The 12,548-nt window shown below is 36.2% G+C and overlaps 1 protein-coding gene across 1 annotated transcript; it reads right to left on the reverse strand.

The window, feature by feature from the left end:
- Window positions 1–9,510: 9,510 nt before the first annotated feature.
- On the reverse strand, window positions 9,511–10,347 carry LOC139860459 (uncharacterized). The gene is made up of 2 exons (XM_071849212.1): window positions 10,210–10,347; window positions 9,511–9,864 (listed from the first exon to the last, which is right to left on the reverse strand). Exons 1-2 carry the CDS (start codon window positions 10,345–10,347, stop codon window positions 9,511–9,513), a joined length of 492 nt encoding a protein of 163 aa, XP_071705313.1.
- Window positions 10,348–12,548: the final 2,201 nt, after the last annotated feature.

A 12,548-nucleotide genomic window follows, 5' to 3' on the forward strand; every position in this document is an offset into this window, starting at 1 on the left:
TCAACCGGAGACCAAGTCAAATTATATATATCTTCAAGACAACAGTGAGTATATAGTCCCACTTTTAAACTCTAAATATTTCGGGATGAGAATACATGTATTTTATGTTTTACGATATGGACACAAGTAACTGAAAAATATATTCTACGTTGAGTTGTACCACTGGCATACTTCCCTGTAGCTTGGTAACTGTTATTTACAGCGGTATTGTAAACGCGAATCCTGTTGATAGATCTATCGGGCCTGACAACCCCAACCGGACTGGACGACCAGTATTCAACGGTTGCACAGTACTTCGTTTTGTGACTACACTTGGTACGGTGTAGTAAGATTTCATAATAAAGGGAATATGCGACGTGATTAAATGTTAAGTATGGTTACCAAGTGCTCAACCACTTAGAATATTTTTATTAAAATGTTTATATATGAAATCTTGTGGTCTATATTTATATCGCTGCCGGCATTAAACCTATATCTCACCAACTTTATGTTGACGTTTTAAACATGTCTATTCTCAGGTGATAATTAGAAGCTTCCGCTGCAACATGTTGAATTTAAACAAGATCTTGAGTATGCATATTTGTGTCAAAAATAAAACTGCATATCGGAGGATTTGTAATGTAAAATATGCTAGAAATCGTATTGTTATCATCACATGTAAAGTTTGTAAGTCTAAGATTATCGCTAAACGATAATCATCTTTATTTTGTCTAAAGCTTGTATCAAAATAAGAATTATGGTTTGTAATGTAAAATATATGCAGTTGTTCTTTTAAAAATGTCGCATATAGAGGTCAATACCTCGCAATGAAATCATACATTATCTAACACGTTCTTATGGTTAAGGACGGGTTATGACATGTGGTATCAGAGCGGTGGTCTTAGCGAATCAGGTTTACATTAGTGTGTCTAACCGAGAAGTCGTTAGGATACATTAGTAAGTCTGGACTTTGACCGGGTCTGATTTAAAAACCATTGCTTATCATTGTTGGTTAAAATTTATATGTAAATATTATGTAGTACTAATGGGTTAGTTGTTGTGTGATAGATGTCGGGCTCAAAACTTGTTATCACATTCAGCGACTCCGAACCAGAATCTTCAGATGGTGTTCCAGTCATTAACCTATCCGATGACGAAAATAATATCTTTGTGGAAGACTCACAAATTCCGGATGAACCGACTATAGAGAACCCGGAAAGTGAACCCGAGGAGGAAAGTGAACCCGAGGAGGAAAGTGAACCCGAGGAAGAAATACAGGAAATTACAAAAGACGAGTTCGAACTAGGAAAGAAACGAAAGGCTAATGAATTAGAAAATTCAAATCCCGAGTTTAGTAAGGATGATGTGGCACCAACTCCACTAGACACTACCACCCCTATTCCCGCTATTCCTATTCGTTCTATCCCGGCATCCAGTTCTTTAGTCCCACAGCCAAAATATAGGCAGACAGCCAGGATAAGCGTTAAGCGATTCTTTGAACCTAAACGTCCTAGAAAATAGACCAAACGATGCGCTGCCGTATTAAACCATGGGATCATATAATGTTTTGTATAATATTATTAGTGTGGTTTGTTTAATGTTCGATGTAAGATAAGCATATGTAAAATAGTGAAGTGTGAAATGCAATAATTTTCCATGGTTAAGTATTATTTAGATGGTAGTAATTGATTCTGTACTAAGCTATTAAGTATGGACATTAACGGGTAGGTACTACCCTAGATATAATTATAAAACGCTAATAAGAAGAAAAGGCTTTTATAATAATACCTGGTTCATATTATTAATAAGCTATAATGTACTGTAAATATATACACTACATCTATAATATTCCATGTGAATAATTATTTTCTTTTCATTCTTATAGAAGAATATGGCGCGATTGAACCGAATGACGGAACAAGAAATCCAGGAACTCATCAATCAGCGAGTGAACGACAGAATGTTATGGGTCGAGGCTGCAAGAGGTGCTGCAGTTAACCCAAATCCTCGTGTGGGGTGCACTTACAAAACTTTTCAAGCTTGCAAGCCCTCATCATTCAGTGGAACAGAAGGACCGATCGATTTAACCCGGTGGATAGAAAAGATGGAGACTGTGTTTAAAATCAGTGGTTGTGTTGAAAAGGACATGACCAAGTATGCATCGTGCACTTTACAAGATAGTGCACTCACGTGGTGGAAAAATTATGTGAAGGCTGTAGGAGGAGATGTAGCTTATGATACTCCGTGGGAAGAATTCAAAACAATGTTAATCAACGAATATTGTCCAAGGAACGAGGTTAGGAAGTTGGAAGATGAGTTACGAAGTCTGAAGGTTATTGGTACTGAAATCACCAACTACAATCAGCGATTCATGGAATTAGTTTTGCTATGTCCTGAATTGGTTCCAACCGAAGAACGGAAGATTGAAATGTACAAAGATGGTTTGCCCAAAAAGGTCAAGGCAAATGTTACAGCATCGAAACCTAAGACAATTCATGAAGCTATAACCATGGCAAACGAGCTAATGGATTAGGTCATCATGGATAAGAAAGTATCCAATACTGATGTGAAGGTATCAGGTAACAAAAGAAAGTGGAATGGAAATTATGATCGAGGTAACCAACAACAATCTTTTAAGAAACAAGAAAACACGCAAGGTGCGGGTAGTGGTTTAAGCTTTGGTTATAAAGGACAAAATCCTTTATGCAACCGATGCCACAAACATCACTCTGGTTACTGTAATGTGGTATGCAACAAATGTAATCGAAAGGGTCATCTTGCTGAAGATTGTAGGGCTCTAGTTACAAATACAAATGGTACCAAGACTCCTGCCACCAATGCAAATAGAACTGCTTTGGCTACCATTACTTGTTTTGGGTGTGGAAAACAAGGTCACTATAAGAGCCAGTGCCCGAATCCAGAGAAGAATATCGGACCTGCACGTGGGAGAGCATTTGTTATTAATGCTAGAGAGGCATGTGAAGACCCGGAGCTTGTTACGGGTACGTTTACCATTAATAACTTATCCGCATCTATTATATTTGATACTGGTGCTGATAGAAGTTACGTGTGTAGAGACTTTCACGCTAAATTGAATTGTTCATCATTACCTCTAGATGCTAAGTACATGATTGAGTTAGCTAATGGTAAACTAATTAAAGCCGATAAAATTTGCCGTGATTGTAAAATAAATTTAGCCGGAGAAACATTTAAGATTGATTTGATACCCGTAGAATTAGGAAGTTTTGATGTAATAATCGGCATGGACTGGATGTCCAAAATAGGAGCTGAAGTTGTGTGCGCCAAGAAGGCAATTCGCATTCCTCGTAAGGATAAAACGCCAGTAATGATTTATGGAGAGAAGGGTAAATCAAAGCTAAAACTCATTAGTTATTTGAAAGCTCAAAAGTGCTTGAAGAAAGGGTGCTATGCTATCTTAGCACATGTTAATAAAGTCGAAAAGAAAGAAAAAGAGAAGTGCATCAATGACGTGCCTGTGGCAAGAGATTTTCCTGAAGTATTTCCGGAAGAGTTGCCGGGATTACCTCCATTTAGATCTGTAGAATTTCAAATAGATCTTGTACCAGGAGCTGCACCGGTTGCCCGTGCTCCATATAGACTTGCACCGTCCGAGTTAAAAGAACTTCAGAGTCAGTTAAAAGAATTACTGGATCGTGGATTCATACGACCAAGTACTTCACCGTGGGGAGCTCCAATTTTATTCGTCAAGAAGAAAGACGGATCTTTCCGAATGTGTATAGATTATCGTGAATTAAATAAGTTAACTATCAAGAATCGGTATCCACTACCGAGAATTGACGACTTATTTGATCAACTCCAAGGATCATGTGTGTACTCGAAAATTGACCTAAGATCGGGCTATCATCAATTACGTGTCAAAGAAGAAGATATACCGAAAACTGCTTTTCGGACACGCTACGGTCATTACAAATTTTTGGTCATGCCGTTTGGATTGACGAATGCGCCAGCTGTATTCATGGACCTCATGAATCGAGTTTGTAGTCCATATCTAGATAAGTTTGTTATCGTTTTCATTGATGATATTCTTATCTATTCCAAGAGTGAGCAAGAGCATGAGCAGCATTTAAGGTTGATATTAGAGTTGTTAAGAAAAGAACAGCTATATGCTAAATTTTCTAAATGTGCTTTCTGGTTGAAAGAAGTGCAATTTCTTGGCCACGTTGTTAGTAGCAAAGGAATTCAGGTTGATCCAGCAAAAATTGAAGCCATTGAAAAATGGGAGACTCCTAAGACACCAATGCAGATACGCCAATTTTTGGGTTTAGCCGGTTATTATAGAAGGTTTATTCAAGATTTTTCCCGAATAGCTAAGCCGTTGACAGCGTTAACGCAAAAAGGGAAGAAATATGAATGGACTTCTGAGCAGGAGAGTGCATTTCAATTACTGAAAAAAAAGTTGACTACGGCGCCTATTTTATCGTTACCAGAAGGGAACGATGATTTTGAAATATATTGTGACTCTTCGCGACAAGGTTTTGGTTGCGTTCTTATGCAACGGAAGAAAGTTATTGCATACACATCCCGACAATTAAAGATTCACGAGCGGAATTATACGACGCATGATCTAGAACAGGGAGCAGTCGTGTTTGCATTGAAGATATGGAGACACTACTTGTATGGGGTTAAATGCACTGTGTTTACTGATCATAAAAGCCTTCAACATATTTTCGATCAAAAACAGCTGAACATGAGGCAACGTAGGTGGGTCGAGCTGATAAACGACTATGATTGTGAAATTCGTTATCATCCTGGGAAGGCGAACGTGGTGGCCGATGCTCTAAGTAGAAAGGAACGAGAACCAATTCGAGTACGAGCGATGAACATAAAAATTCGCATGAATCTCAACTCACAAATCAAAGAAGTTCAACGAGAAGCACTTACTAAAGAAAACATAAGAAATGAAATGATGAAGAAGTATGAGAAGCAACTCGTTATACGGGAAGACGGAATTCGATATTTTGCAAACCGTATTTGGGTACCGAAGTTGGGTGGATTAAGGAAGTTGATATTGAATGAGGCACATAAGACAAGATACTCGATACATCCTGGAGTTGGAAAGATGTATCAAGATCTTAAGATGCATTATTGGTGGCCTAATTTAAAGACAAACGTTGCAACATATGTTGGGGAGTGTCTAACTTGTTCCAAAGTCAAAGCAGAACACCAGAAGCCGTCAGGGTTACTTCAACAACCAGAAATCCCAGAATGGAAATGGGATGGTATTACCATGGATTTCATCACGAAGTTACCAAAGACTGCCTGGGGATACGACACCATTTGGGTGATTGTTGATCGTCTCACCAAGTCTGCACATTTCTTGCCTATAAAGGAAACGGATAGAATGGAGAAACTATTACGATTGTATATAAAGGAAGTTGTTTCAAGGCATGGAATACCTATTTCCATTATATCTGATCGTGATAGTAGATTTACCTCAAAGTTCTGGCAATCACTACAGGAGGCACTAGGAACTCGTTTGGATATGAGTACCGCATATCATCCGCAAACCAACGGGCAGAGTGAAAGAACAATTCAGACTCTTGAAGACATGCTCAGGGCATGTGTGATCGATTTTGGAAACGGATGGGATAAATATCTACCGTTAGCAGAATTCTCGTATAATAATAGTTATCATGCGAGCATTGGAGCTGCGCCATTCGAAGCATTATATGGAAGGAAGTGTAGATCTCCTATCTGTTGGAATGAAGTAGGAGATCGACAATTAACGGGTCCCGAGATCATACACGAAACGACTGAGAAGATTGTACAAATCAAGGAGAGATTGAAAACAGCCCGTAGTCGCCAAAAGAGCTACGCCGATGTTCGAAGGAAACCATTAGAGTTTCAGATTGGTGACATGGTTATGTTAAAAGTGTCACCATGGAAAGGTGTAATACGTTTCGGCAAAAGGGGTAAACTGAACCCAAGGTACGTAGGCCCGTTCAAGATTATTGAACGCATTGGACCGGTAGCTTATCGACTCGAGTTACCGCAACAACTCGCCGGAGTACATAATACCTTTCACGTCTCGAACCTTAAGAAGTGTCTTGCAAAGGAAGATCTCACCATTCCTCTTGAAGAAATCCATGTCGATGAGAAACTACAATTCATCGAAGAACCAATCGAAATCATGGACCGTGAAGTTAAACAGCTCAAGCAGAGCAACATACCGATCGTTAAGGTTCGTTGGAATGCTCGAAGAGGTCCTGAGTTTACTTGGGAATGAGAGGATCAGATGAAACAAAAGTATCCACACTTGTTTCTCGATGACGCAAAATAGGTACAATTTTAAAATTTCGGGACGAAATTTATTTAACGGGGAGGTAATGTAACGACCCGCACTTTTTCGATCGTTCTATACTTATAAGATTAATATTTACATAAATTAAACCTTACCAACATGATAAGCAATCCAAATTGTAGAGATTTATATTTCTGAAAAGAGTTTACACAACGTTTGACCGTCTAGTTTGACCGATGATATCACGAACTATATAACATATGATAATTATACGTTTGTGTATATATATGTATATATACATATTTAACATGATCTAAGAATGTTTTAATATCTCATTTTGTATTAATAACAATAAGTTATAAGTATATTTTAAAACTACTAACTTAAGTTTTCAAAACGATAACTATACGTAATGTTTTTCGACGTAAATACTTTGTCGAAAAACTTATAACCTATATTACTTATACATGCATCGTATAGATATGTATTTTATCACTTTTAAAGGGCTTACATACATAAAACAATATAAGTATATTTACAAAAGATAGCTATATTTGAATCCTCGTTCCGTTTCCTCAAAGATTTCTATACGTATACCTAGAGTATATGTACCCGTATCATACGCAGCTTCTAGATGTATTTACTATTGGTATATACCAATAAAAATCTGCTCCTTAGCAGCCTTAAATGATTAAGAAACATGTGGAACCAACCATTTGTCAAGTAGCATGAATTATTTAGCAAGAAAACAAAGTTAGGTATCTTTTTTTTCCTTTATAACCTAAAAACGTTTTTATGCATGCACACCATTTCTTCACCCCATTTTCTCATACTTACACTTCCATTTCTCTCTCAAAATACTCTTAACTTCATACTTGATCATCTCCAAGCATTTTCCCCATCATTTAGCTTCAAAAACCTTACTTAATCACCATAAGAAAACCATACAAAAACACTTCAAGAAATCCTTCCAAGAACACAAACTTACTTCCAATCTTTCATCCAATTCCATCACCCTTTTGGTTCTAGCTTTTTACTCCTCTTTTACAGCAACCTTGTCCAAGGAACTTGAGGTAGAATCTATGTTCATAACCTTATTCGATTCATATATATATAGCTATCTTATTTTGTGGTATAAAATTTTAACAACAAGAACATAGTTTGAATGTTTTCAAACTTGTTTGCAAACTAAATAGATCCTTCTAAATTAACTTTTAAAATACTTCAAGACCTGTAATATATCATAAATATATGCTAATTTAACAAGGTATAACTTGGTTTTTCAAAGAACACCTTAAAAACTGAATTTACGACGTCGGAGTGCAACCGGGGGCTGTTTTGGGTTGGATAATTAAAAACCATCTTAAACTTTGAATTGGAGGTTTATTTTCTGGAAAAATGATTTTTACTATGAATATGATAACACATAAAAATTTCATGATTTAACTCAAAGTATAAGTATTTTTAGAAAAATAATCATTTAAGGTTGTTTACATGATGGAAAATGATTAACTTCATAAGTTTCACTAAAGTTTGACCTATGACCTGTGATTTCGAATACAAACTAAGGTATTTACAGTTCATAGTCTTAAAGAGGGACTCGATCCAAGGAAGTGACAAGTTGAATCAACGAAAACGGAGTTGTAACGAAGAAACTATGACCAAAACGAGATCGGATATCTAAGACTTGTTTAACTTCGGGATTAATTGGGAAAAATTAAATAAAATCACATATTCCTAAGATAACATGATATTTTATATATATGTACTTATAATTCAATTTTATATGGTTCAGGATCACCCGCAAACAACACGAGAAGATTAATCATAAGATCCCATGTTTGTACGCAACACGTCATTTGACAACACCGGTACTTTATGTACGCAACACGTCATTTGACAATACCGGTACCGTGGGTCAAGATTAATCTCGACCAATACATATACGATGGGGTTTTATTTATTTCGTTAGGGGGTTTTATTTATTTCATTGCTGGTATATTAAACATCTAAAAATGAACCATTAAAATTGAATTACTAACAACGAACTGCTAACTACGGACTAAGGAATTATTCAAAGTATTAAAAGTATAACAAGTATATATATGTGATGTTTGTTTAAAAAGAAAAGGTATTGATATATTATATATGGATAGGTTCGTGATATCAACCGGAGACCAAGTCAAATTATATATATCTTCAAGACAACAGTGAGTATATAGTCCCACTTTTAAACTCTAAATATTTCGGGATGAGAATACATGTATTTTATGTTTTACGATATGGACACAAGTAACTGAAAAATATATTCTACGTTGAGTTGTACCACTGGCATACTTCCCTGTAGCTTGGTAACTGTTATTTACAGCGGTATTGTAAACGCGAATCCTGTTGATAGATCTATCGGGCCTGACAACCCCAACCGGACTGGACGACCAGTATTCAACGGTTGCACAGTACTTCGTTTTGTGACTACACTTGGTACGGTGTAGTAAGATTTCATAATAAAGGGAATATGCGACGTGATTAAATGTTAAGTATGGTTACCAAGTGCTCAACCACTTAGAATATTTTTATTAAAATGTTTATATATGAAATCTTGTGGTCTATATTTATATCGCTGCCGGCATTAAACCTATATCTCACCAACTTTATGTTGACGTTTTAAACATGTCTATTCTCAGGTGATAATTAGAAGCTTCCGCTGCAACATGTTGAATTTAAACAAGATCTTGAGTATGCATATTTGTGTCAAAAATAAAACTGCATATCGGAGGATTTGTAATGTAAAATATGCTAGAAATCGTATTGTTATCATCACATGTAAAGTTTGTAAGTCTAAGATTATCGCTAAACGATAATCATCTTTATTTTGTCTAAAGCTTGTATCAAAATAAGAATTATGGTTTGTAATGTAAAATATATGCAGTTGTTCTTTTAAAAATGTCGCATATAGAGGTCAATACCTCGCAATGAAATCATACATTATCTAACACGTTCTTATGGTTAAGGACGGGTTATGACACTTGCCCCTATGTTTTAACCAACGAAAAGAAAATAATCTAATAACATGAAAAAGACTATCTCTATTACAAAAAGCATCATTAAAAACAACGCCGTTTCGAAATTGCCATAACGCCCATAACAGAGTAACCACCGAAGCTATCACTTTCTTCTTTTGAACACATGATAATTGAACCCCCTCTTACCAAACAATGAACGTGTCCCATGAAGTCAAAGGTGGCAAATCACAATTTAATCACACCCGTAAAAGACGCCATAGATCCGATGCCAACAACAACTGAAAAAAGATGATCACAAGTCTCAACACCATTAGTACAAACGGGGCAAACAACAGAGTTGATATCGATTCCTTTCGCTGAAAGATTCCAACGAACCGATAATGAATCGAGCCTAAACCTCCAAAGAAACACATTGACTTTTCTAGGTAGAAACTTATACCAAGAAGTCTTAGAATTCGAAACAGGGAGGATTTTGTGGTCAATATAATCACGTACACTCTTAACAGTGTATATACCATCGACCGAAATCAAGCAAGACCAGCAATCTTCTCGGTCTGATAACATCACACTATCAATGTCCTAGACCAACGCATTAAATAGCTGAATATGTCTGGACCCAAGTTCCCTGGACCATGTCCAGGTCCAAACTCCATTTCTACATTTATTCGCTATAGAGTCATTTTTATTAACGTCTAGGTGATAAATACGATTGTACCGATTAGCTAGATTATCGTTCCCGCACCATAAATCGTGCCAAAAACTAATGTTCGCTCCATTACCGACTTGTAAGCTGAACAGATTAGCCGAAATATTGCTGATGGTAGTATGTTTAAAGCTAGTTAACACAATGTTGGACTAAACACTCGGATAATTAGCTTGAACCTTATCGAAATTTTGGCCGTGGATAGATTTAATTATTTTCACCCAAAGATCGTCGGGTTTAGTGAGATATCTCCACTTCCAGTTAAGAACGAGTGCAATATTAAACGCTTTTAATCTCCCAATATTCAAACCGCCATTTTCAAACGAAACCAAAATTTTATCCCATTTCACCCACGACATCTTTTTATCTGACTTGCTACCGCCCCAAAAAAATCTTTCTCTTATAGACTCAAGTGAATTTAATACTTTTTTCCGGACATTTAAATAATGATAACAAATAAATACCGAGGCTTCCCGTAACGATTTCACCAACGTGAGACGTCCGCCGGATGAAATAAGGCAAGCTTTCCAAGATGATAATTTTAACGGTACTTGTCTATAAGTGATTCCCAGTTCGAAATAAAATTCATGTTCGACCTAATAGGAATACCTAGATATTTAGTCGGAAAAGTACCTGCACTAGTCCCGCAAGCATTGGCAACTGAACAAACTTCCTCCTGGGTAACAACTATACAAAACACATGTGATTTGGCTACATTTATACGTAAACCCGATGCAAGGTAAAATACTTCCAAAATAAGTAAAATTCGGTTCAATTCATATGTACTCCATTCAGAAAATATAATAACATCGTCAGCATACAAAAAATGAGACAGATGTATGTTATCTTTTCCAACATTAATCCCACGACTAAGATTACATTGATTCGCTTAGTGAAGGGCTAAATGTAACCCTTCCATAATAATAATGAAAAGAAAGGGGATTAATGGGTCACCCTGACGAAGCCCCCTTTTGATGAGGAATTCACTTGTCGGGCTACCATTAACAAGCACCGAAGTTTTCGCTGAATGAAGGCAAGTAAAAATCCAATCGCACCATGTATCACCAAAACCGAGCGACTTAAGCATAAACATCAAATACTTCCAACTGACCAAATCGTAGGCTTTTTCAAAGTCTACCTTAAACAAGAGCATGTTCATGTTCATCTTTTTATACCATGCAATAATCTCGCTAAGCATTAGGGGTCCATCAAGAATCTGTCGCCTGGATATGAAAGCGGACTGAGTGGGACTAATTAATTTGTCAATGACAAGAAGTAATCGATTCGTCAAAATCTTCGTAATAATCTTGTAGAAAAAAACAACAAGTGAAAACGGTCGAAAATCCGTTATGAGCACCGGATTATGAACTTTCGGGATAAGTGAAAAAAAAAGCCGATTTAGACCCAATGGGCATAACACAAGTCGTAAAATACATACGCACGTCCCTACAAATACCAACCTCGAATAAATCCCAAAAATGTTTTATGAAACGAAACGATATACCATCTGGCCCGGGAGCTTTTGAGCTACCACAATTCCAAACTGCTCGTTTAATTTCAGCTAGGGGTGATCAGTATTTGGTTTAAAACCGTGGAACCCGAAAACCAAACCGAAACCAAACCAGAAAAAAACCAAACCGAATTTGATAAACGATTTTTGGATCGCGTCAAACCGAAACCGAATTTGAATTCGGTTTTCAGTTCGATTTTCGGTTTTGAAAATTCTGAATTCGGTTTAACCGAAAACCAGTTTCAAAACCTAATTCAAAATTTTTATATATTTAATTTGTATATTTATGTTTTAGTGTCATTATAATTTGGGATTCAATCAATAAAATATATTCTCACCCATATGAAGATTTGGTAGCTCACATTATAATTATGTTACTTAAATTATTATGTTCTTTTTCTTAATAACAGAAGCAGTAAACGTCATAATTAAGCTATAAATATTAATAAATCATCGAATTCTTGATAATTTAATAATACGTCATTGTATTAGGATATAAATAACTAAGACATCAGTAACTCCACAATTAAACTACCAACGTTCTCAGTTTTTTCATAATATTCGGTTTTAACCGAAAACCGAACCGAATCCGAATTTGAATTTTGGTTTGGTTCGGTTTTAACTTTGAATTCGGTTTTCGGTTTGGTTTTCGGTTTTGACTAAAAAAATTTCAAAACCGAATACACTGAACCGAATAAACCGAACAAACCGAAAACCGAACCGATGAACACCCCTAATTTCAGCATCCTCTACATCTCTTTCAAGAAAATTGGCTTCATCAATGGTTAGTTTGTACCAAGGAACAACATTAACAAATTCAGCCCCCGTATCATGAATATCAAATTCGTCTCTAAAAAAAATCATGAAACTGATTTTTATCAACAACGGGTCCGTAATTTGTGATGACCCGAAAAATTTCGACTTATTTAAACCAATTCTCTATATGATTTAATATTCTCGTCATGATAAGCAATGAATTTTGACAAGTTTTAAAACTTTTGTAAATGAGTTTTTATATAACGGTTAACCACCCTGTTTGTTCGACGATTC

The sequence above is a fragment of the Rutidosis leptorrhynchoides genome, chromosome 7, assembly GCF_046630445.1.
Source record: "Rutidosis leptorrhynchoides isolate AG116_Rl617_1_P2 chromosome 7, CSIRO_AGI_Rlap_v1, whole genome shotgun sequence".
Taxonomy (NCBI): domain Eukaryota; kingdom Viridiplantae; phylum Streptophyta; class Magnoliopsida; order Asterales; family Asteraceae; genus Rutidosis; species Rutidosis leptorrhynchoides.

Excerpts from the sequence above, each read along its gene's own strand:
- LOC139860459 (XM_071849212.1), bottom strand. The coding sequence starts at position 10,347 with ATGTCGTGGGTGAAATGGGATAAAATTTTGGTTTCGTTTGAAAATGGC. Across the intron at positions 9,865-10,209 it reads CTAAACCCGACGATCTTTGG|GACATTGATAGTGTGATGTT; the intron begins GTGAAAATAATT and ends GCGTTGGTCTAG.